Genomic DNA, 23,654 nt, shown 5'->3' on the forward strand with positions numbered 1-23,654 from the left:
GGATCCCTCTGGTCCATTGGCTCCCCGGTCTTCTGCTGCCCTCTCCAACTGGTCTTCTCTAGATTATTTCTTCTGAGTTAGCCTGCCTGCATCCCACAACACCAAGCCCCAAGGTTCCACTCCAATGCCCTTCTACCCACTGGCCAAAGCCTAGTCTCCCTGGAGTCCTCCTAGGCAGCTTTATACCCAAGTCCTTGCCTCTCCACAACCACCCCAAATCAGGACTCATGCATCCAACTTCTCTTATCTCCAGAAGCCTATGCTTCAAGGTGCCCTCTTCTCCAGCCAAGGTCACATGATCGGCTTTGATCTAAGCTCACCTATCACAAGTAACTGTGGTAGAACCATGGCTTCTCCTCCTGGGGTGTCCATTTGATTGGGTCCCTGGCTCTGACTTTCTTTACTTCAGCTTGGTTATAACATTCCTGGTGACATAATCTTGACTTAGCACCAAAGTGAAAACCTTGAGTTCCCCCAATATGGAGGCCAATGTCTCCTTCTCAAACAGCTAGGAGGGTCCAGAGAGCTCCTCCTCTTCTCTATGGATACCACTGTGTACAGTTTCATGTATATCAGGCTCTTCCCTCGGCATGGTGGAGACAGAGCCAATGAGGATTTAATTCCAGCACCACATTCATACCTAGGGTAGCATGAACCCCTGGGACATCTTTCCCTTACTCATCCAGACCCAAGGGCACTGCTGTTTCCCACAGCTGGTGTATATACCTCAAAGATCACAGGAGACCCTATCTTGAGGGTTTACAACATTGCTGCACCCTCTGTTGTCACTGGCCATACCTAAACCTTCCTGCTCTGAGGCTCCCACTCACAATGTCAGCTGCTCCCAGCAGAAAGCATCCTTCCTCTGTAGATCAAGAAAGGCTACAGTGTAGCTGTTCATTCCCAGTCCTCTATCCTACGCCAACTACCAAACCTCAACTCCCATCCTAGACACATGCGTGTGCCCCCACGCATAACACACACACACACACACACACACACACACACACACACACACAGCCCCTTTTATTTCCTGCCTCTACCAGTGTGCTGTCCAGTGGACCTCAAGGGCTGGAGCATCACAGCCATTTGGTTAGGCCTGTTCTAGGATGCACCAATGAGCTATCTTTGGGATGTGGTCAGGATTAAACATGTTACTCACTCAAAACAGTGAGTTCTGATAGCAACACTCAGTGGGCATTACAGTCCTCACTTCTGCATGGGCCATCAGTGCCTCTTCCAGCTTTGTCTACAACACCTCGTACTGAAATACTAACAGGGAGAGAGGTACACTGTGTCCAAAGCCCAGGCAAGCTTGCCTCATGAGCACACACGCTCGTGGGTTTTCCTTAATCAGTCCCCCAGAAAATGACCTCTCTGCCTTTGCTCCCCGGGTGGCCTAGTCCTGCAATGTCTAGGTAAAGAGTGAGAGCAGCTCTTGTGTGCAACAACAGCAAATGAAACCCAGTGCTGAGAGACGCATGGTTTCCTCATAGCCCCTGTTCTCACGCAGACTAGTCGTCACTGGGAGGCGGCTCCTCTTCCTTTCTCACTCTCCCTAACCCCACACAACAGCCCAGCAGTATCCTGCAAGCGGTGGGACCTGCTCCTAGTCCACAGGCAAATGTGGGTATGACACCACCAACGGCTACTGAAAGCTTAGTCACTAGGCCTAGTTTCACAGGGAAGAACAGGTTCCAGGTAAAACATCAGCTCAGTGGCAAAAGGGAACACTACTGAGTTTTTACAGTCTAATTTTCTAAGAACGTTATCACCATGAACCCTGCATTATTTCAGTTTTCCATAACAAAGTAGCAAAGAACTCATCATCACCTTTGATAGCAACACCTTACTGTGTGTACAGAAAAGCGTTTTTGTTTTGTTTGGTTTTCTAAGCAATTTTTTATTCATTTTACATACCAACCACAGATCCCCCTCTTACCTCTCTTCTTGCTCCCCACCCCAGCCTTCCCGACCCAACCCCTATCCCCTCCAAAAGGGTAAGGGCTCCCATGGGGAGTCAGCAAAGCCTGGAACATTCAGTTGAGGCAGGACCCCCCACCACCACCACCAGTCAAGACTGAGCAAGGCATCCCCTTCTAATCTCAGCCCTCAGTACCTGCCTGGCCCCATCACCACTCCCTTCTGACCCAGACATCAGTCGGTTCTTTCTATCTTGTTCTGCTCACCCTTGGTTCACACTGCAAAGCGTCCCCGCCTGCCTCCTGCCCTGGCTAACAGGTCTCCATACTAGCTCTCCTTGGAGGCAAAGATGACTCTACCTGGACATCAGTGCACAGAAGCCACGTCCCAGGGGGTCTCAGAACTCTGCTCTATCTAACTAAGGAACACTAAGGAGCACTCTCCACACAGTGAGGCACCCACGGGAGAAAGGAACACCGTGTATAAAATAGACCTTTCATCCACAGAAGTAGCCAAAGGTCTTCCCATTTACCGTGTAAACGAAGCAGGTCTGAGGGTCCCTGGATGCTCACTCCTTTTACATAACATCATCACATGCTGACATTATCATAGCCCTGATTCTCCAACAGCTTTCTGATTTACAAAAAAAAAAAAAAAAAAAAAAAAAAAAGGGTTCAAGGTTCAAGTGCAGAGCACACACCCTGCCTTGACCTTTCCTTCTGTTCTCATGCCCTGCCCTTCACGGGATCTACAAGAATGAAATTACTTTTATTCTGTTCTGGGACCTACAGAGAAAAGGCAAGACTGTTTAAATGTTGCAGTGTGTATTTGATATCAAAGAAGGTCTTGTATATGAAAACTTAAAAACAATTTCAACTCTGAGCTGTCAGAAAAAGGCACACCGGACGATAGTTTCCAACTACCAAAGGCTGAGTTGGAAACAGAACTTCAAATAAAGCTCTACACAGGAAGCCAGTATAAAGAATATAAAGAAATAAAGGTAGGAGCAGAGGCTGAGGAGGGTTTGGGTACGAGCGTGGATGGAGAGGATGCCCCTAAATATCAACATGGAGTCCGGAAGCTGCATCAAGTCAGAAAGCTACTGACCCTGAAATGTCACTGTTCCAAAACAGCGCCCCCATAATCAGCAGGAAACACCCCTATAAAGTGGACACACATGTGGGTAGAGTCTCCCAGTCCAGCGCTGCAGGGCACAGGGGGCTGGAGGTGCAGTTCTGTGTAGGCAAGACCCAGTGAGGGGTGCTTGACTACACAGAGGGCCTAACTGAAAAAACTGTTCCTGCTGAACCTTTTTTTTTTTTTAAACAAGCCCTTCTCTTAAAATGCACCCACAGACAAACTTTCTTTCCCTGACTCCTTAAGTTGTAGCATTTTTGAAAGAGAGGAGTATGAGACACAGCCCCATAGGCATGATCTGCAGGCCTTTCTTGTTGTATTTTAAGAGAGGGCTGTGGGAGTCTGCCTTCACCTTTCAGCCAAAAGCGAGAGAGGAAGGTAGCTGGTGGGGGAGGGGAGCACATGAGCTAAAACACAAGAGGAAAGGGGAAAGCTTCCCTCTAATCACAGCTTGCTCTCTCTGCTGATTAACATACCATTGAGCTAATATGGTAGTCAAACCCTTTCCTGGACTTGGCAGAAATAAGAAACACAACCTCAGGCTTTGTAGGAAGAAAGCTACAATGCCACCTCTTCCTGGCATTGTCAGAGAGGGTTTTCCCAAGGAGGACAACACAGCAGAGAGCCAGGCAGGTATGACCAGAACATCACTGCATAGCCACTTGTACCTGCCCATGGCAGGAAACAGTGGGAGGACTCCCAGGGGCAAACTTTTACAACACCAGGGTTTCCAGACACACAGTTCACAGAGAATGTGAAGCTGCAAGACTCCTGGGGTGAGAAGAGGAGCTGTGTGAAAAGAGCCAAGCCCAGGTTCGCATCTCAGAAAAGATAGCAGCAAGGGAGTCATGCCCAGGTTCACATCTCAGGAAAAGATAGCAGCAAGGGAGCCACACCCTGTAGATGTAATTCTGAAAGGTTTTAAACACCCAGATTCACCTCTCAGGAAAGATAGCAGCAAGGGAGCCACACCCAGGCTCACATCTCAGGAAAGACAGCAACAGAGCAAGAACTAAGCTGCTAGCCCCACAGGTGAGAATAGAGTGCAAAAGATCCCCAGCCCTAGGAATGGAATACAGGGCAAAGGTTGAGTCATGGTGTGTGTGTGTGTGTGTGTGTGTGTGTGTTTAGAGGGTGAGGTCATCAGAGAAAGTTGGAGACGCTGATCATGAGAGATCATGAATGCAATGAGGAGAGGAAAGTGGCATGAGAGTGTCAACACTCGGCTGTTGGGAATCCACAAAGACACAGTATCTGCACTGCCACAGACAAACCACCCAGCCTCCATCACCCACCAAACACACACAGCATCCTCTCTAGACAGTAGAGTGATGATGCTCCCAGGTCCTCCTGGGAGGAACGGAGACCCAAGGCTAGTGCACAGGCTGGAGACTGAGAACTGAGGACAAAGGTCAAATCTCAGTGCCATCATTCACTATCCTGGAGGTGACACTTAACTCTTTGGGGCCATCACTGGAATACTCACAAGGTCACTTCACACAACACTACAGGATGACATACATTTTGAGATAGTTTCTCTAGTACCACTCAGGAATATAATAATAACAATAATAAAATATTCTTAATGGGGTGGCGGGCAAGGGCCTGGCACTTGTCCTTTGTAGCCTCAACATCACATTTCCTTCCCAATAGGTCACATCCAATTTCAAAAATCAATAGTCCATAACTGGATTCAGGGCTCAGATAGCAATTGAGTGAAAGACATTGCCCTCTGACCTGTCACACTGCACCGTGTCTAAAATCCCACTCAGGTGTTAGATCACAGAGTCAATGAAAGGAGACCTCTAGGGCTTGGGTGACAGTGGTGTGTAGTCTTGATTCATAGTCAAGAGGGGAAAGAGAAGGCACCATGAGGTGCTAGTCCCCTAACCAGCTCAGTAGGCAGGATTCGGAAAGGACTGAGTTTATATTAAGAAAGCAGTCAGCATAAAAAAGAGTCACTTTGCCGGGCAGTGGTGGCGCACACCTGTAATCCCAGCACTCAGGAGGCAGAGCCAGGTGGATCTCTGTGAGTTCAAGGCCAGCCTGGGCTGCCAAGTGAGCCCCAGGAAAGGCGCAAAGCTACACAGAGAAACCCTGTCTCGCAAAACCAAAAAAAAAAAAAAAAAAAACACCAAAAAAAAAAAAAAAAAAAGAGTCACTTGTATTAAGCATAAACAAAAATAAAGTTGAGAGATTTTGAAGGCAGACTTTTCACACATGATGCTGATTCAAACACAGAAAAGGAAGAAGCACAAATGGGCACAAGGTTCCTGCCATGATCCTGGCTAGGATCTGAATGGTCCCCACTGGCTTATGTTTGACTCAATTCACATGCAACCCACTGTCTTGAAGGCTAGGGAGCCTATGGGTGGTAGGCCTAGATGGACAGAAGTAAATCACTAGAGGCAAGTCTTTGAAGGTTCTACCTGCCCTCGTTCCCTTCCGTATTTTTTGCTTCTTGTCGGATGCCATGGAACAGCCTCATGCAAGCCGCCATCACCAATCTTCCTGCCATGATGGACTCTCTGCAAGTGTGAGATAAAACTCTAGGCTTTAAGCTGCTTCTGCTGGGTATTTTATCAGAGGGATAAGAAAAGTTAACTGACACATCAGCCTGATAGGAAAGTTCTTCTGTGGGGTCATTGACCCTATTCCACTTCAGCCTGGCATCGCCCTCATTATTAACCTGTGGCAGAAGATCACTGCCTCAGAATACACAGAGTCCTCACTCGCTTTTCAACCTCTGCTTGCCTCAACCTCTTTGTGCAGCTATGTTAGCTATGGTTTGCTACGGCACACACACTCCATCCATCACAGTGGTATTTCCCGCAGATTTTATGATCTGGCAAATATCTTCATGACTGTTATTTATGCAATAGAAAAAAAGATCTAGAGAAATTCTCCTATCAGACAGTCAACCGTTCACAGAGGAGCTGCTGTAGCCAACACCATGTGAAGAAGAAACATATCTCTAGATGCTAGCCAAGAACATCTCATCCTAACAATTAGGAGCTTCCCAGGAGGGAACCCATGACTCCAAGTAGTTAACAGAAGCACAATCACGATGTGACAGAATCCAGTGGCTCCCTCCTTCTAGCAGCTGTCAAAACTTGCTTTGCTTTTTCCAATCTTAATACCCTAAATCCACCATCAAAATGGCCACACCTGAATGGCTGCAACTTGACACAGCATGTCCACGGCCCTGTGTATGACATGGCCAGAGCTTTCTTGGCCCAACTTGTTCTGATCAGTGGCCCATATTGGGAGATTGATGAAACATTCTGAGCAGCGGATATGGCCATTTTAGGACTGCAGGTTACTGTGAAGGGAGTGGAGAATCTGAATCCCCTTTGGACTGTCCGCTCCACAGCTGCAAAGGGAGCTCTTGCACAATTATAGTTGTCTAGGAAGCCAAGCCTGAGCAGCCAGAATGGAAGGTATCCCCTTAAAGTGGCAGAGCCCAAACCTTGAGATGTCCTCACACTGCTCACCCCTAGACTGGCAAGGGGTGTGGTCAGAAAGCTATGTCCATGCAGGGAACCAAGGGCTTGGGAGTGGCCCAGCAATTCTCATGTGCGAGCCTGGCCACTCCTGAGTCTCCCTTTCCGCTCATCCTTGTTTGATCTGTGCTGATTTTATCCATCCACTTCTGAGGGCCTGAAGCCCCATGCTCTAGGACTAGATTGCACCAGTCAGGTCTCAATCTCTCTCTTGTTGGCTAGGGAGCTCTATGAACCCCTCCTCTACCTTCCCTGTCCTCCGGACTTGAATGCCTGTGGGGTAGCCTCTGGATCACTGTGGCTCTTCCAGCCTGTGGCTCTTCCAGCCTCACTGTCAAGCAACACAGGAGACACACCGGAGCGTTGTGACACTTCAGATCAGGCACAAGCCTTGTCCTAAAGTTCCCATCAGCACCTGCCATCTGGACTTCACACACTGCCCAGTAGAGATGTCCTGCCGTCCCCACCTGATGGAGTAACCACTCTCTTTGTTTTTTTTACTAATCCTTGGCACTCCAAATTCCAGCCCATGGCACACTCTCCAGGACTATTGATATGAAAATGATACATAGTCAGCCCACCATGTATGTCTGCAGGTTCTAAAACCATGGGACTCTACAAATCAGATATCAAAAAATACTTTTAAAAAAAATTGCATTTGTTTTGAACATATTTTTGTATGTGTGTGTGCCTCTTTTCTACAAACAATGAGGGATAATGACTACTGACATGTAGTTTATGTTGTGGTATGCATTGTAAGAAACCCTGGAATAGGTAAAGCACATGGGAGGATGTGTGTAGACTATATGCAAGTATTATCTCACTTTGAAGAAGGGGACTTGAGAAGCCATGCATTCAAGTGTCTGAGGTAGTCCTGGAGCCAACTCCTGCCAATACTGAAGGAGGGGACTGTCTGCATGATGGATGCTGAGGTAAATGCATATACAATAATAAGTTCCTCACAGAGCTGGAGGAGGATATGTTTAGGATCTCCGAGGCATTTTGCCAATGTGTAACCAGAACGAAATCACAGCTCATCTGAGCAAACTCACATCATCCAGAAGGGATTGTGCTCAGTGGTGCTGACACTGTGGGAACTTAAGTGGGAGAGGCGATGGCTTTACAGAGGGTGACATGCACAGCAGAGGAGGGCTTGAGACCCAGTGATGGAAGAGGGAAAGCAAGTCAGACTATTCCTGTAGGAAAAGAGCGGGTGAGAGGACCAAGAGACAGAACTCTAGGAACAGTGGCCCCTGCAATGCAGGGGACAAGGTGGGACTGGAAGCTTTCCTATATGAGGCCATCAGTGAAGAAAGGTTTGTGTGTGGCAGGCGACTCACCCTGTCTACCATCTACCTGCTGGTTACATTCAAGTACAGAGACCATGAGCTGCTACGAGACCTCTCCTTAGCCCTCACAGTCAAGCTGATTCTGCTTCTCCCAGCCAGGTAAGAGATCCCCATCTGCTTTGGCTGATGAGAATGCAAACCATCCAATGATGTCCAGCACAAGTGTCCCACACAGAAGGGCAGACATTGCTCTGTTCTGCACAATCCTGAACATAACACAACTCACGCAGGGCACCAATCATTGCCAGCAGTAAAATCCAGGACCCCTGAAGCGCTTATCTTCTCACTTTTCTGGGGAATTATTGTTCCCTTTATCTCTAAGAGGGGCTCATAGGCTCTTATGAAGATGAAATAGCACAGCCAGGTTTACTGGAGGCTTCCATACCCACACCATGGGTTTCTTGGCACCATGCCACACCACGACACTCTTCCCCATCCTGGGTGATAGTGAGGACCCTGGAGAGGCCAGTGGCTCCACAGCTCGTAAGCACAGCAGGCCACTGCCCACCCATGAGGACAAAAATAACTAAGACCCTGTGAACACCCCTAGAGTGGAGACCAGGCATTTGTACTCTCTTGTTCACCTTGGAACAGATTCAGGGCCGGCTCTTTTCTTAGTATGGAAAGTGGGGCAACAGGCTCAGACATAAAAGACAGAGCTTTCCTAACATGAGCCCTGACTAAAGGCAGCTGTGGAAGGCTCATTCCAGGGCAGCGGGAGTTTCTAGAGATAAATGCAGCTCAAGTCAATATTTCAGCTCTTTTTCTTTTCAAAGGCCAGTAGAAACTAGAGGCCGGGGTGGGGGTGAAAGGGAGCATTGTAATACCCCATTTTTCATCTAAAAGAAAATGTTTCAAAGGCTGCCAAACCTCCCTTTACTCCTCAAAGCTCCGACAGCTGTCAGGACTAATGCCGCTGGAGGCTTGCTTGGTCCCTGGCAAGAAATGCAGCTGAGATTTCACTTTCTGCCTGCCAAGGTGGTGGCTTTGTCCAGGGACTCAAGCCAGGGATTGCAGACCCCTGGCAAGAAGAGCCAGGGACTGCCTGGAGTTAGACAGAGGAGGCCAGCCTCACTGCCTGAGAGGTGCTGAGGAGGACTGGGGTGCTGGGGGAGAGGGGGTCCTCAGAGGGGACTCACTTGCCAGCCACGGGAATGGATCTTGCTAATCTGCGCTGATCTTGGTTACAACAATGGAAACGCAGCAGCCCCACTGGGTGACAGCGATAGGATCAAATGCACTGCAGTGACCTGTCTAATGCAGCAGAACGTGACAAGGCAAGACACGGGAGAAACTGTTCCCGGAGGCGCACATGCTCAGGCAGGTGAGAGGAGCAGAAAAACAAGGCTATGAAGGGCCGGGGCTAGCCCCAGTACGAACGACTTACGTGCCGTTTAGAAACCAGGCCTAAAGTACAGCGATGTCAAGAGCTTCGTCTGCAGGCAGTAACACCAGTGAAACTTTTTTAAATGATAATTTGCAAGTTTTGAAACAGTACAAGCATCTAAACACAAATTGATTTCCAAGAGAAAAATAAAAACCCTGCTGTTCCTTTCTCCTCCTCTGTCCCCTCCTCCCCGACCCAATTTTCTAAACTTAACTTTTGCATTGACAGAGTCCACTGATAACAGAGGGCCAAGGTCTTAGAGCCTTATTTCCAGTGAAGCCCTGTACCAAGGGAATCTGCAAGAGGTGAGGCAGGGTAATTTCTATAGGGCATGTGGCATCCTTTAACAGCCAGAGCTAACTGTAGCCAGGTGCTGCTCAAAATCAATATGCCAACCACCAACTGGGTGTACATACTTAGACCAGCTCCTTGTCGACTCAGGCGCAGAACCAAACAACTCAGAGGACCTCATTCACTTCCTACCATCCAGACCATCCACCTGCAAAGCCCCAGAACTTCAAACCACACAACCTACACTATAAGATCTGCCCCCGATCACACTGTCCGCCTTGGGAGACACTGAGAGAAAAATCACCCCAAGGGGAACTGTCAGAATACATTACTAAAGATTAAGTAGTTTCTCTGATGATTCACTCAACAAACACATCAAATATCTATTACAGTTTGTCTGTGAGCCTCCAAAACCCCTTCTGTTGAATCCCATCATCCAATGAGATGGTATTAGCAGGTGATTAAGCATAGAAGGGGAGCCCTTGTGATGGGACTGGTGCCCTTACAAAGAGACTCCAGAGAGCTCTCTTATCATCTTCCTGCCATGAAGACACAGCAGAGCGCAGCATTCTACAACCAGACCTAGTGGGAACACCACCTCACGGGTACGCCTATCTTGCATCTCCAGCTCCCACAACTGCAGAAGACACAAAGCTGTGACCTTCTGCTGCCACATCTGAACAGACTGAAACAGAAGCGAGATACATCCAGCAGCCATGAGTACATGCGGAGCAGCTTTCTTTGGGTCTATTACCTCTGGTTGTAACAGCACAGAAAGGGGGGCCTGGTGGAGGAAGTAATCTCTGGAGGCTTGTCTTTAAAGACTGTATCTTCTCGTCTCCCCTGCCCTTTCCTCTTCCTTTGCCTCTTAGATGGCGGGTCAGGAGTTCTGCCACGTCCTTCTTCTAATGATCTGATGATTGCCATGAGCCAAAAGCAGTGCAAACGAGGTGATCATGGGCTGCAAGCTCTGATTTCACCAGCCCCAATCACTCTTTCATTCTTTAACCTAAGCCTTCGGACACCGACTCTCAGGGTAGTCCATCTGTATGTAAGTAACCTGACTTCCATCATATAAAGAATGCCAGCTCTACAACTCCAGCAAGAGTTCTTGACCATATGTTCCTGGTCTTTGGTGGCCCCTACGCATAGCCGTCTACTTCAATACATGGCGCCTGGCTCTCATCTAGCTAATGGTGTGTCTGGTCACCATCCCCACTCCCTCCCAGGCCCAGCACTTTCATGGTATTCCATCCCATTCTCCAAAGTGTCCCTTACTCTTCCTGCCTTGAGCCACTCACTCACTCCTGAAGGAGCCACCCCGTCACTCTTCTCCAGGGGAAGGCAGCAGAAGCATGGCTGATGGGAAAGAGCTGTGCTGCACACTATCAGACATCCCTAGGACATACTCTAGGGGTCAAGACCGATAATCCTGTAGGAATAAACCTAACAGGGAACTCTTAACAATTCCAAAGGTTTCCAAACGTGTTCAGCTATGATCATTTTTCTATGCCGGCACCTGAAGGAGCAGGCTTCCGAATGATTCACACTGTGAAGAAACTTAGAAAGGTTTGCCTTGTCTACACCTGCCTGCTCACATCCAGATTTCACCTGTGTTTCAATGCCCAAAGCATTCACACTTCACCTCCGGCACCACTTTGGGTCCAGATGGATTTGAAATCCCAGGAATTCCCTCTGTTGAAATTTCACACTCCACAGCACAGAAAGCCATGTGACTTCCCCAGTACAGGCAGGGGGGACACAGAATTGGTGTCTCTAGCATGGGCCACAGATGCCCATCTTCTCAAGTCTGGAAATGCAGTGACTGACGAGGTGATGCTGGTGTGGGTAATTCCAGATACTGGTGTCTGGTGCCTTACACCAGGATGTCACTTACTTGACAAAAAGTACTCCAATTTTCTTTCTCCCAGCAGGTCTGATTCTCAGTCAGTAGTTTAAGAATATAAATGACTAGGCCAGTGAGATGACTCAGCTGGTCTTCGGTGGCCCCTCTGCATACCCACTTAATGGCTATTTCATTGCATGACTCTCTGGTTCTAATCTAACCAATGGTTTGCCTGGTCAACATCCCCGGCACCCTCCTAGGCCCAGTACTAAGGCTTTGATTAGTGCCACCAAGACTGATAACCAGAGTTTGATCCCATATACACATGCGTGCACGCGTACACACACAGACAGACAGACAGACAGACAGACAGACACACACACACACACACACACACACAAAATGTGACATGCTCATAACCTCCCTGCAACACACAGTAAGTAAAATGTACTATTTTTAAAGTTAACAACAAAAAACATGAAAGACCAAAGAAACTTGGATGCCCACTTCTCAGAAATCAACCCCAATGGCTTCTCTCAGTAGCCCCTGGACATGACTGTCCCTTTATTCTTTATCTGCTTTGTGGGTCACCTGGGAGTCACAGTGTACACTCTGTGGGTGAACAGAGAATGTGCTGAGTAATTTGGGCGTCTATCTACAACCTGGATAACAAGCAAACCTGAACAGTGCCAGAAGGTCCATGCTTCGGGCTACACAGCAAGCAGAGGCCTCCCTGGCCCAGTATGTGGCATTCCCCAGCACATATCGTAAGGAAAGGATGGAAGGCCCCAGGCCCCAGCAGTACCCACTCCCTGCTGGGGATGTCTTTTTGTATGCTGTGAATGTGTTACTCTGATTGATTGATGAATAAAATGCTGATTGGCCAGTAGCCAGGCAGGAAGTATAGTATAGGTGGGATAAGCAGAGAAGAGAATTCTGGGAGGAGGAAGGCTGAGTCAGGAGACACTGCCAGCCGCCGCCGCCACCATGAGAAGTGAGATATAAAGGTACCGGTAAGCCACAAGCCACATGGCAACTTATAGATTAATAAAAATGGGTTAATTTAAGATATAAGAATTAGATAGCAAGAAGCCTGCCATGGCCATACAGTTTATAAGTAATATAAGTCTCTGTGTGCTTACTTGGTTCTGAGTGGCTGCAGGCCTAGGTGGGATTGGAGAAAACTCTAGCTACAACTCCCAGCCTCAGTCAGGAGGCTTCCAACCAGCCCTCCACATACTACCACTTCAAAAAGGGCCCTGATCCAAATTCACCAAGTCTGATCCTTGTAAATGCCTTCAAAACCAACATGTGCAGCTTCTGGACTGTGGGGTACAGGGTAACAGTCACCTTGTAAGCAACCACAGGGCTTTGCTGATGTAGCCACGAACATGCTGTCTCAGCCCTGCACCTCCCTGCTACAAGCAACAGCACTCACCTTCTCCATCGGCACTCATGTTCTCGTAGGAGTCCCACCGAATCAGTGGGTCCGCCGTGTTATAGTCCACCATCACTCCCTGGTCACTGTACAGATGCTCCGATCCTGTGGGGCATGACATGTGCGTTAATCTCAGCGAAGCCCAGGGTCTCAAAACAACATGGGAAATTTTATCATGTGAGCCTTGTATTTAATGGTTCCTGCCTAAATCTATAACAATGAGCCTAGTAAAAGAGTGATAATTTCCAAAGCAATTAGAAAGGGAGTTAAAGTTATCATGTGCCTGCAAACACACCCCTATAATCAATCTCAGAACTGGGGAGGCTAATGTGGGATGATCAGGAGGTCAGCCTAGACTACAAAGTGATTTCTGTCCCCAAATAATAACAAGGGAAAAAAAGTTAAAATTGAAATGGTCATACACAGGAGGCCTGGTGACAGATAGCCACATTTCACCAGCGTAGTAAAGAAAATTATTTCTTATTAAATCTATTTTCTGAAACACATAGACATTCGGTGTACTGTACTAGCAATCCTTTTTTCAAACACTTCTTCTGAAAGAAGAAGCAAATGTTTGGTACAACTTCATAGATGTACGGTGAACCCTCAGGGACCCTAGCCTGCAAGGGCTCCCTCGGGAGTCACCATGGGCAAGTCATACTACCTTTTGGTCTTTCCCAAGTGAGTGCTGATGTCTCAGAACCACCTCCTGATCTTTTTTTTTTTTTGGTTTTTTGAGTACCTCCTGCTTATTATCCAATATGCTATTAAAAAAAAAATCATTCAAGACCAAGCTTAGTAGTAGGGCCTAGACTACACAAGGCCCCAAGCAGCACCACCATATATAATAAAAATTTCCAAGTATGTGCCAAGATGGGAGGTGTTAATACAAGCTCAGGGTCCTCACAGCTGTCCCCAGCCTGAGTTAGGGTCTGGCTGCCCACTGCCCTGCCGGTGACCTACCTTGAATCTTCTCAGGTGTGGCCGAGAAGACCAATTCAATCTTGCCGTAGTCAGGAAAGCGGTCATCTGAAAAATGAAGCACATCACACTGTGTACACCCCAGTCCGTGCAAGGCCATTCCCAAAGCTGCCACAGAACACCCTCGGGCACAGAGTGTCCACCTCTCCCTGGTTTCTCTGAGTTGTTCATCCACAGACCAACTCAGTTTTGCTTATGTTGGCAGTACGTCTGCCAGCGAGTGGGAAGAAGACCCAGAAGGACAACGCTTCTGACGGAGGGCTTCATCCACTCACCTTTGCAGGCACTGTCCAGCTCCTCTTTCCCAAACAGCAGTCCGTAGCCCTGCACAGCTCCGGTGTGGAACTGCAGGCGGAAAATGACGTCACGGGTGGCCGAGCGGAACTTCTTGTGATAGCACTTGACCTGGTTCAAGAGGGGACGAGAAACAAGCGATGGCTGAGGGGCAGAGCTCAGCGCAGAAGTGTGGATGGTGTGGCCCGGGACAGCTGTGGCCAGGAGCTCACACTGGAAATGCCTATCTGAAGATGCCACAGGGGCAGACAGTCAGCACATCACTGACCATCCCCTTATGGCCCCCATGTTATCTCAACAGAAGGAAAATCCCCAAAAACCACAGCTGTTTGTCCCAGGATGGGCCACACCCTTCAGACAGGGAGCTGTACTGGAAGACTTCTGTGGTCTCTCATCTAGATTTTAGCAGCTGACTGTGAGGATATTTCCCTTTCGTCTAAAATCTCCATGTTTCCACTGAATGTGTCTTTGGTTCTTGCTCACAGGTTATTGCTGTCGTCTTGTTGAGTATAGGCTAGAACATGGGGGTGGGGCAAATTGGGGGCTTGGGAAATGGGGGGAAGGAGAGTCACAGACAGAGACCCAGACAGACAGACAAGCATTGGTTCTGTTTCTTTTGCCAGGTGCCCAAGGGTCCTGGAGGTGGCATTTTAAAGGAAGTACTAGAATCACATCCGTGACTCAAAGATTATGGCATCCTACCCCAGGCTGTGTTGACCATCAGGGTGCAGACACTACACAGACCGTGGCCAGAGTGTGTGCCTGGTGTGCCCTGTCCCATCTTTCTACCAAAGGCCTCCCAGCATCAGGCCACAGTGAGGAAGAGGTGTGCGGTGAAGGACCTCACTCAGGTGGCAAAGGAAGAGCCACAAGGCAGCAGTGCCCTGCCAGGGTCTCCATGGGTCCCAGGCAGACTGAGCTGGACTCACCTTTGAGACCACACAGTGCCCAGGGTGGCACACCATGCCATCGGAGACTGTGGTAGGTAGGCTTGCTTATATGGTGCAGCTACCTTCAGTCAGAGACTCTTTGTGGTGAAGGATGGCTTAAAAACACCGCACCTCACAGATGTCAATGGAAAGCAGGGTACCAATCGTCAGCATCCATCACCCAGGCAAGAGAATGTGCACTTGACAGCTCAGTCATCCTCTTACCATGGAAACCATCCCAGAAACTCCAGAAAGCAGAAGGCCAAGAAGCCTAGGCAGGAAGGCTGGGAACCACAACCCCTAGGCAGACCCAGAACTTGTTTACATTGTGCTATCTACCAGGAAACAGTCTGATAAAGCAACAAAAAGGTATAACTAAGCCTGCAAGGGATGTTCCTTGTTGACAAACACGCACGGGTTCCTCCCAGCCCCACCTCTGCTGGGCTGCAGACAAGGGCCCCATCTCCAGTGGTCTTGGCATAGCAAATTTGCAGCTATTTATGGAGAATCAGGAATCAAGAGCCCTGCTTGCTTCCCAATAAACACTGGCATGCTGGCCCCAAGTCTTCTACTCCCTCTTGCAGAGTTTCTTAACTCTTCAGCAGGACTCAAACCCAAGATTTGTCCTTGGAATCAAAGACATTCTTCCAGAATGTTCTTCTGAGCCCTCATGTCTCACACTGACTTACCCTTCAAATGCTTCAACCCTCCTAGCCAGGGGTGATTCCACATTGCTCTCCAATAAGGTCCTGTGCCCTCTCACCCTGTCCTATTCTCCACTGGCTGCCTTGGAAGATGAGAAGTAACCAGGGTCAGGGCGGGGGTGGGAAAGGAAAAGCGAAGGCCCTTTCAAGGCAGTCTTGCTCTCTAACTGTATACATATTTAAGAGAAGAGAAATTTGAAGAACAAGTCTCAGGAAGTCAGGGCAAGCAGGGGCCACAGATCTGGCTGGGCCCAATCAAGCATATGCATGAGAGTGAGTGAGGACTGCTAGGAAGAAGCAGCCTGTGGACCTAGCTGGTGAATACAGGGGCATCGGGAGATCCCAGTCCCAGCCACAGGGTGATATAATGCAGCCATAGTTGCTTCTGTTCTCAGCGGGTTCTGTTCCCTTCCACCCACCCAAGTCACTACTATTCTTATCCTGTGGCCACCTCCCTAGTCCTTCCCTCTTCCCCAGGCCGTTTCTGGGGCTAGGTGTCCTGAGCATACCTTCTACTCTGGCTATCACTCAGCTACACACAAACACTTTGACTCATAACCCAGGCATCCCAACTCTGTCCAAGCCAGGCGTGGGAGGAAAGCGATAGGTATCCACAGGTTGGGCGGCTCTCAAGCACCTTGGGCTTAATGTATCTACTGCATGCAAATTCTTAATTGTCACATCACAAGGTCTCAAATACTCCTGGGACTGTCGACAGGAGCTATCTGTCACTCAACAATGCTGTGCTGCATTCCCATGACCTCTCCTGTAGGTATTCAGACAATACCTCCGTCACATACACGCTTCCTGTTTCTCACTGAATTTACGTGGACCAGTGGGAGCAACAGCATTGCCCCATCTCATCAACTCATGAACATCTGGAGAAATCTCAGGACTTCCCCTCTCTCAGGACTCCACACAGACCCCACCAACACAACAGGTCAGACTTTGAAAAGAGGCCTCCCGTTAACCAAGACCCTGATCCGGTGACCTCTGGCACCCACAAGAAGGTCTACCCAATGTCAGTATTAGTCTTTATAGCATCAGCGGTCAAAGATCAGAACTGTGTTCTGCATGCTGAGTAGAAAGGACAACATTGTGCTTGACATGGGGTCCCAGAGGCAGCTCTTTAAGATAGAAAGCATTTTATAAAGATCACTAGGAAGCCTGAAATCCTGCTTTGGTCCTCAAGCTTTAACTTGAGTCTCCACAGACTATTTCTAGACTACTCCAGTCCTCCACTTCAGATTCCAGAATATTTTCATCTGAAACAGTTCAGTGTGGTGGTCACAGTTTTGTAGTAAGCACCATATTGAATGATGAGGGCAGTCCATCACCAGCTGTCACAGATTCTACCTTGGGTGCATAAGAACATCTGTACTAAACTCCTCAGGGATGTTCAACCTCTCAGGGCCTTTCACTCTCTAGCTGTAAGATGGACAGCAGAGTATATAGCTACTAAGTATTAGGACAGCATGCAAATCTACCTCTCGGTGACAGCTCCATGATTATATGCACACTATCCCATCTATACTGCAGACTACTGCATACCTGCAGACTCAATCAACCTCAGAACACACACACAGGCTTTTTCCTCATAGCCATTCCCTAAACAATATAGAGGACTGTTTACACGGTACTTCCACTGCATTAGCAGGTGTGGTGAACAATCTAGAGATTGTTCTAAGTATGTGGCAAATGTACATGGGCTGTATGCAAGCACTTAGCTATTTTATACGGAACGTGAACATCTTCAGGTGTTCGTATCCAGGCAAGCCTTAGAGCTAATCACACATACACGTTGATAAACAAGCAGGTACGTGATACTCTTTAATAATTAACTTAATTAGGATAAGCTTCTGCAGAGGGGTTCTTGGTGCTCAAACCAACTGTTAGTGGTGACGGCCATGGGAAGGTCTGTGTGGGTTTTCCCTTGTTGTAGGAGTAAACAGTCTGGAACCCTTGACCTGATTTTGCTTCCTTACAGTTGCATGAAGATGCATTTGCACCCTCAACTGGATGCCAGGATGATGGAGTCCGGGACTAGGTGAAAAGCTGAGTCCTCCAAGCTAAAGTCGAGTACCTAAGCCAAATGTGCATGTAGCACATGCCTGTAATCTCAGCATTTAGAAGGCTGAGGAGGAACAATGCCTGAACTAGACAAGTCAGCTCTGAAAGACAGTCAGTTTCCACCCCATGTGCCAGGCACTGCCATGTGAAACCCCAAAGTCCTCTTACATCCTCTAAGAAAAACAATCAGAGGACTAGAGCATCCCCCAAGAGAAACAGAAGTCCGGCTTTGGTCTAGCTCGGCTTGGTGGGACTCTCTAGGCTAAAGGTCAAAGATAGCTGCCGTGGTGTGATGCTAGATGCTCACACGCGTGTTGGTTCCAGGTGCTCACAACACTGTCAAAGTCGTGAACGAAAAGAAACGAAATGTGAGCAGACACTGGCTGCAACAACGACACAGCTGAGACCGTGGTGCTGAACGGCAGCACGGATGAAGATCTGACCCAGCTCTAGGTCCACAGCATTAACCAGGGGAGAAAAGAAAATGGCAAAATAACGCAGTCGTACATACGACAGCGATCCATCCCTGGGGCCTCTGCTGGGGAAGCTGCGGAGGGACAGTTCCACTCTCCCTCATCATACATACGCACGTGCCCACTGTAAGAAACAACAAACAACGGTGCTATTTGTGCAACTTCTTGAGGAGGCTTTACCTGTGTTCACAAGCCCAGTCACTGGTCACGGAGCCAGCAACCATAAAGACAAAGTACAAGTGGCTGTGGTTTGCCCAAGCAGGGCAGCAAGATGGAGCATGCCAGATGGAAAGATGTTTACAAGCCCTGGACCAAGTGCCGAGCCGGGGAGGGGGCAAGCTGGCTCAAGTCCCAGGCTCCCTGCCAGGTTCCTGGCGGGCCTGGAGCAGTGTGAATTCCTGAGCAGGTTACATAAGCTACAGGCAAGCCTCCCCAAGGAAGGACCTTCTTGCACCTGACCACAGCGTACTTTGTGGCAGGGTCACAGAATCTGACCTTTCGTGAAAGGCACGCTTTGTAAAGACAGGTGGGTGGGTTGTGCCACGGAGAAAGGTCAGAGGGATGGCCCAAAGCAGATACATCAATGTCAGCATCGCTGTCTCCGGTGACAGCGCCATCTGCTGGTCACGAGTCAAAAGCTAATAGAGAATTCTGTTGCCCAAGAAGAGTTTCCCAATCACTTATAGCTGATTCTGGCCATTCCTTCTTCGGAACCATCCTCGCTAATCTTTGCCAACCTGTCTCGATGCAGGAAAAAAACAGGCAACTGTAACTGCACACAGGTAAACACGCACTGAAACGAAGGAGGGTTCTGACTGACTTAAGAGGACAAGGTGTCTTCTAGATGAAATAAGATGAAGGACCATCAGGGAAGCAGCACTTCACCAATACTACACAAGGATGGCTCGCTCACATAGAGGGCCAGTGACATCACAGACGCTGGGAGGTAAATCTAGACACACATTTTGTGCCCCTTGCAGGCCTTTCCACGTCGTGGTGGCTGCTACACCCCTTAGGAGCCACGAAACCGCCCGCACACCTGAGCTTCACACATCTCCCCACCTGCAGCCTGTGGGTTTGCACACTCCTCCCACAGCAGGACACATCCAGCAGGAATGGGCAGAAATAAAGGCCAGCGCCCAAGGGAGACCCACAGGGCTGCCTCATGCTCTGAATGTCTGTGTGGTTCATTTAGAGATGGGCAAGGCTGCCAGGGAGGAATGGGGGTGTGTCCTGAACTGCCAGACCTCAGAACACAGGATTGATGATGGTAATGGCATGGCTCACTCCCCCCGGGAGTATTGCCAGCAGAATGTGCTGCAGCATCTCTTCCTTCCCGAACTCCTCAGGTGGGACCAGCAGCAGGGGGGTTTGAGCTATGGAGCACAGCAGGCTGCCCAGACTCCAGTCTGAGAGGTGACTGGGACGCCCGCTCTTACACCATCTGGGCTGAGCACAGCCCACCAGGTATGCCGTAGTCACTCACATCTGACAGGGAAAGGGTCTCTTCCACTCTGACTGGACTTCAGCTCATTCTGTACACACACTAGCCTGAGTTAGTTATCTGTCTGCCCACTCGGCTAATCCAGCACTTGGAGTCTAAGTTCTGGGAGTAGGCCCTGAGCATGTCGCTACAAATCTCCTATACCACCCAGTTGGGGCCAAAGGCTTCAGGAACTTGTTTACCAGTGAAAGGTAGTGATAAACCCCAGAGAAGGTGTCACACCAAGAGCACTGGAGCACTGGAGGCTACTGTCACTCATACTGCACACTGGAGCACTGGAGCCTACTGTCAATCATACCACACACTGGAGCACTGGAGCCCACTGTCACTCATATCGCACCCTGGAGCACTGGAGCCTACTGTCAATCATACCACACACTGGAGCACTGGAGCCCACTGTCACTCATACCACACACTGGAGCACTGCAGCCCACTGTCAATCATACCACACACTGGAGCACTGGAGCCTACTGTCAATCATACCACACACTGGAGCACTGGAGCCTACTGTCAATCATACCACACACTGGAGCACTGGAGACTACTGTCAATCACACCACACACTGGAGCACTGGAGCCTACTGTCAATCATACCACACACTGGAGCACTGGAGCCCACTGTCACTCATACCGCACACTGGAGCACTGGAGACTACTGTCAATCATACCTCACACTGGAGCACTGGAGACTACTGTCACTCATATCATACACTGGAGCACTGGAGACTACTGTCAATCATACCACACAATGGAGCACTGGAGACTACTGTCAATCACACTGCACACTGGAGTACTGTAGCCCACTGTCAATCATACCACACACTGGAGCACTGGAGACTACTGTCAATCATACCGCACACTGGAACACTGCAGCCCACTGTCAATCATACCACACACTGGAGCACTGGAGACTACTGTCAATCATACTACACACTAAGGTATATGCTCACTTGTGAGTGAAGTGATGTCCTTTCATATTTACAAATCAAAAGCCTCAGGACCTCAGGATGACATTTTTATGAAGGGCATTTAACCGAAACTGTTGGGATTGGTTTGGATGAACTGCAACTAGTGTCCTTGTAAGAAGAGGTTAGGACTCAGGGAAGGACAGCCATGTGGAAATGACACTGATAAGACCACCTACCTATGACACACATCAGGAAAGACCAACCCTGCTAACACCCTGACCTTGGACTTCCACCCTCCAAAACCAAGAGAAAAGAAATCCTTGCGTAAGTCGCCTAGTGGGTGAGTGTCCCTTCATCATGGCAGTTTTGGCAGAATATCACGGGCTAAAAGTGCTTTTAGATTTCTGACAGTGAGTTGACCTCTTAGCAGTCACTGCTATGAACTGTGCAGGGAAAAAATGCACTCTGTGATGGAAAAATACTCTCGCCAGCTGCCATGTCTCCCTCTCCCTATCTGATAACACTGCAGAAAGTGCCGAGTACACACACACACACACACACACACACACACACACACACACACACACACACACAAAGAATTATAAACACAGGAAGCATAGATCAAGTCATAACGCAATCCTAAAAATATTCCATGGGAGGAATGAAAAGGGGTGCAGGAAGGAAATCGTCTTATCAAAAGCAAGTATCTCTTGTGGAAAGCTCTAGAACCTCCTGTGTGCCAGCACTTTAATGGAAGTGAGTCATCCACAAGGCGCTGTCCTGCAGCATGAAGTTCACTTCCAGACATCCCCCCACCCTGCCCCATTCTCCAGCATGGCTGGCTTCTTCTCCACCAGGGCACACCGAGGACACTGTCCCACTGTCACGCCATACCCTACACCCATGAATTAGCCATCCCCACTTCTTACAGAGAGTTACCTGCAGCTTGCCTGGAGCAGCGCTAATAAGGGCAAGGAGAGAACCAGCCTGGGGCAGGCGGGAGAAAGCTGGACCACTAGTTCAAAGGCTAGAGCTAGTCTGGAGAAGGCCCTGCTCCAAAAGGCCGTGACAGGCCCATGAGGCAAGCACATAGACACGGTTCCATGGCTATCATGGGTAGAGTGGATGCCACCACTGAATGGTCTGTGCACAAATCACCCTTCTCTAAGCCTGGATTACACAGAAAGAAGACCAGGAGGTCCAGGGCCTAGTCAGAGGCGAGCAGAGGATCCTAGCAAGAAAGCACAGAGAAGCTCCTGAGAGGCCGGATGCCTGGCAGGCAGCAGCCAGGGCAAGCGGGAAGATGCCAACCTGCGCTGTGGGCTAACTTTGTATCCCCTAAACCCCATGGGGCAGTATGAGAATGTGGAAGCTCTGGGACAGGATGCTGCGGTCAGGAGGCCAAGGCCCTGTGAATGCCACTAACTCCCTCTGAGATTCCAGACCCTTTCCTGTAGTGAGTACATAGTGACACAGCGCCCATATAAACAAGAAACCAGATCCCCACTAGATATAGAACCTGCCAGCCCTGGACATTGGACCTCCATCCTGCAGAACCATGAGAAAGAAGGTTCTGTTGCCTGTAAGCTCCTGTGTAGGTACCCGTGAGCACCCATGTAAGCACTGCGTAAGCATCTGTGAGAATCCATGTAAACACCCACCCATGTAAGCACCCCAGTGCAACAGTATTCTACGGCAGTAGTCTGAACAAGTGAGGCTAGCCAGGGAACTAGCAAGAAGAAAGAGGCGGGGCCTGTGCTCACAACACTGCCAATCAGAACAGACCTTCTGTTCTGGATACAAACTCAGCACAAGCCTCATACTTAAACTCAACGGCAACATACTTCAAAAAGCCCTCCCTCCCTGCCACGCCCTGGTCTCTCAGTCCCAGCAGCTCTCTCACCACAGCTCTCCGAAGGGTCAGCAGAGGCTGGCTCCTGGCCTCCATGCCTGGCAGTGCTCTATGGTCAGTGGAACATCCAGGGTAGGCCCCCTGGCTCCTGGGAGCACCCCAACACCCGCTGCTACCCACTCTCTGCTTCTAGAAACATCTCATATTGGGTTGCTTCTAGTTCTGAGGCCAGCACTGCCCTCCAAGGTACCTTGTGCTCACCGAGGCTGCTGCTGTCCCTGCCTTGATCTCTCCACTTCAGTGACTATGGAAACTTGTACGCAGAACCTCACAAGTCCTATGAACTAGAGAGAGGGGCCACACAGTGTGGAAATGTCCTACATGGTATTGTGGCACTGATCCCAACCCTGACTCAATGCCTCCCTTACCACAGGCCTGACCACCATCACCCCAAATAATACCTAAGAGGATCCCCAACTGGCATCAACTGGACTTGGAAGTGCAAGTTGGAAATTAAACTTTTATGAAGGTTTAATACCATCAATTCAAACTTCCTGCAAAGGACCAGAGCAGTACAGCCCCTGAGGTGAATAGCCTCAAAGAGTCTGCTTATAAACATAACTCAACAGCATGTCATCAACATGGGGTAAGAACTGCTTCCAGGTAGCCTCCAGATGTCCATCCACATCATCATTTACCTAGCCAATCGGTAAATGGCAGCAGTCCTCAGGAGCACTTTCTTGAGCTGGAACAGGAGCACCAGCTCCACAGGGACACACAGGGCCAGAACAGGCCAAGTCCAGGCATGCCCACCAGTAAACATCTCCCTCACCCATGCTGAGTTCCACTCCTTCCCTGTGCCACCCAATTTTTCTCCGAATCACCTCAGTGACCAAGTGTTACCTCCCACCCACAGACCCTCTAAACCACCCACATCTCTTGCCCAGAGCCACTTTCCACTGGCCACAGTGCACACAATGTTTACTGGGGCCTGTGTTCTGGCTGTGTTGCCCGCTATGGGGCACATAGTGTAGGGTACGGTACTTAAGCAGGGCTCCTCTAGAG

At 49.2% G+C, this 23,654-nt stretch overlaps 1 protein-coding gene across 3 annotated transcripts in view; it reads right to left on the bottom strand.

The window, feature by feature from the left end:
• The window catches only part of Tns3 (tensin 3), a 246,454-nt gene that overhangs the window by 84,429 nt on the left and 138,371 nt on the right, over window positions 1-23,654 (bottom strand). For all 3 annotated transcript variants that reach the window (XM_052734489.1, XM_052734488.1, XM_052734487.1), the window contains 3 exons: window positions 14,131-14,260; window positions 13,838-13,903; window positions 12,875-12,979 (listed from right to left, as the gene is read on the bottom strand). In XM_052734489.1, the coding sequence (XP_052590449.1) occupies window positions 12,875-12,979; window positions 13,838-13,903; window positions 14,131-14,260 (301 nt within the window). The remainder of the gene's footprint in view (window positions 1-12,874; window positions 12,980-13,837; window positions 13,904-14,130; window positions 14,261-23,654) is intronic.

This window comes from Peromyscus californicus, unplaced genomic scaffold (genome assembly GCF_007827085.1).
Source record: "Peromyscus californicus insignis strain IS unplaced genomic scaffold, ASM782708v3 Scaffold_13__1_contigs__length_99412109, whole genome shotgun sequence".
NCBI classification, from domain to species: domain Eukaryota; kingdom Metazoa; phylum Chordata; class Mammalia; order Rodentia; family Cricetidae; genus Peromyscus; species Peromyscus californicus.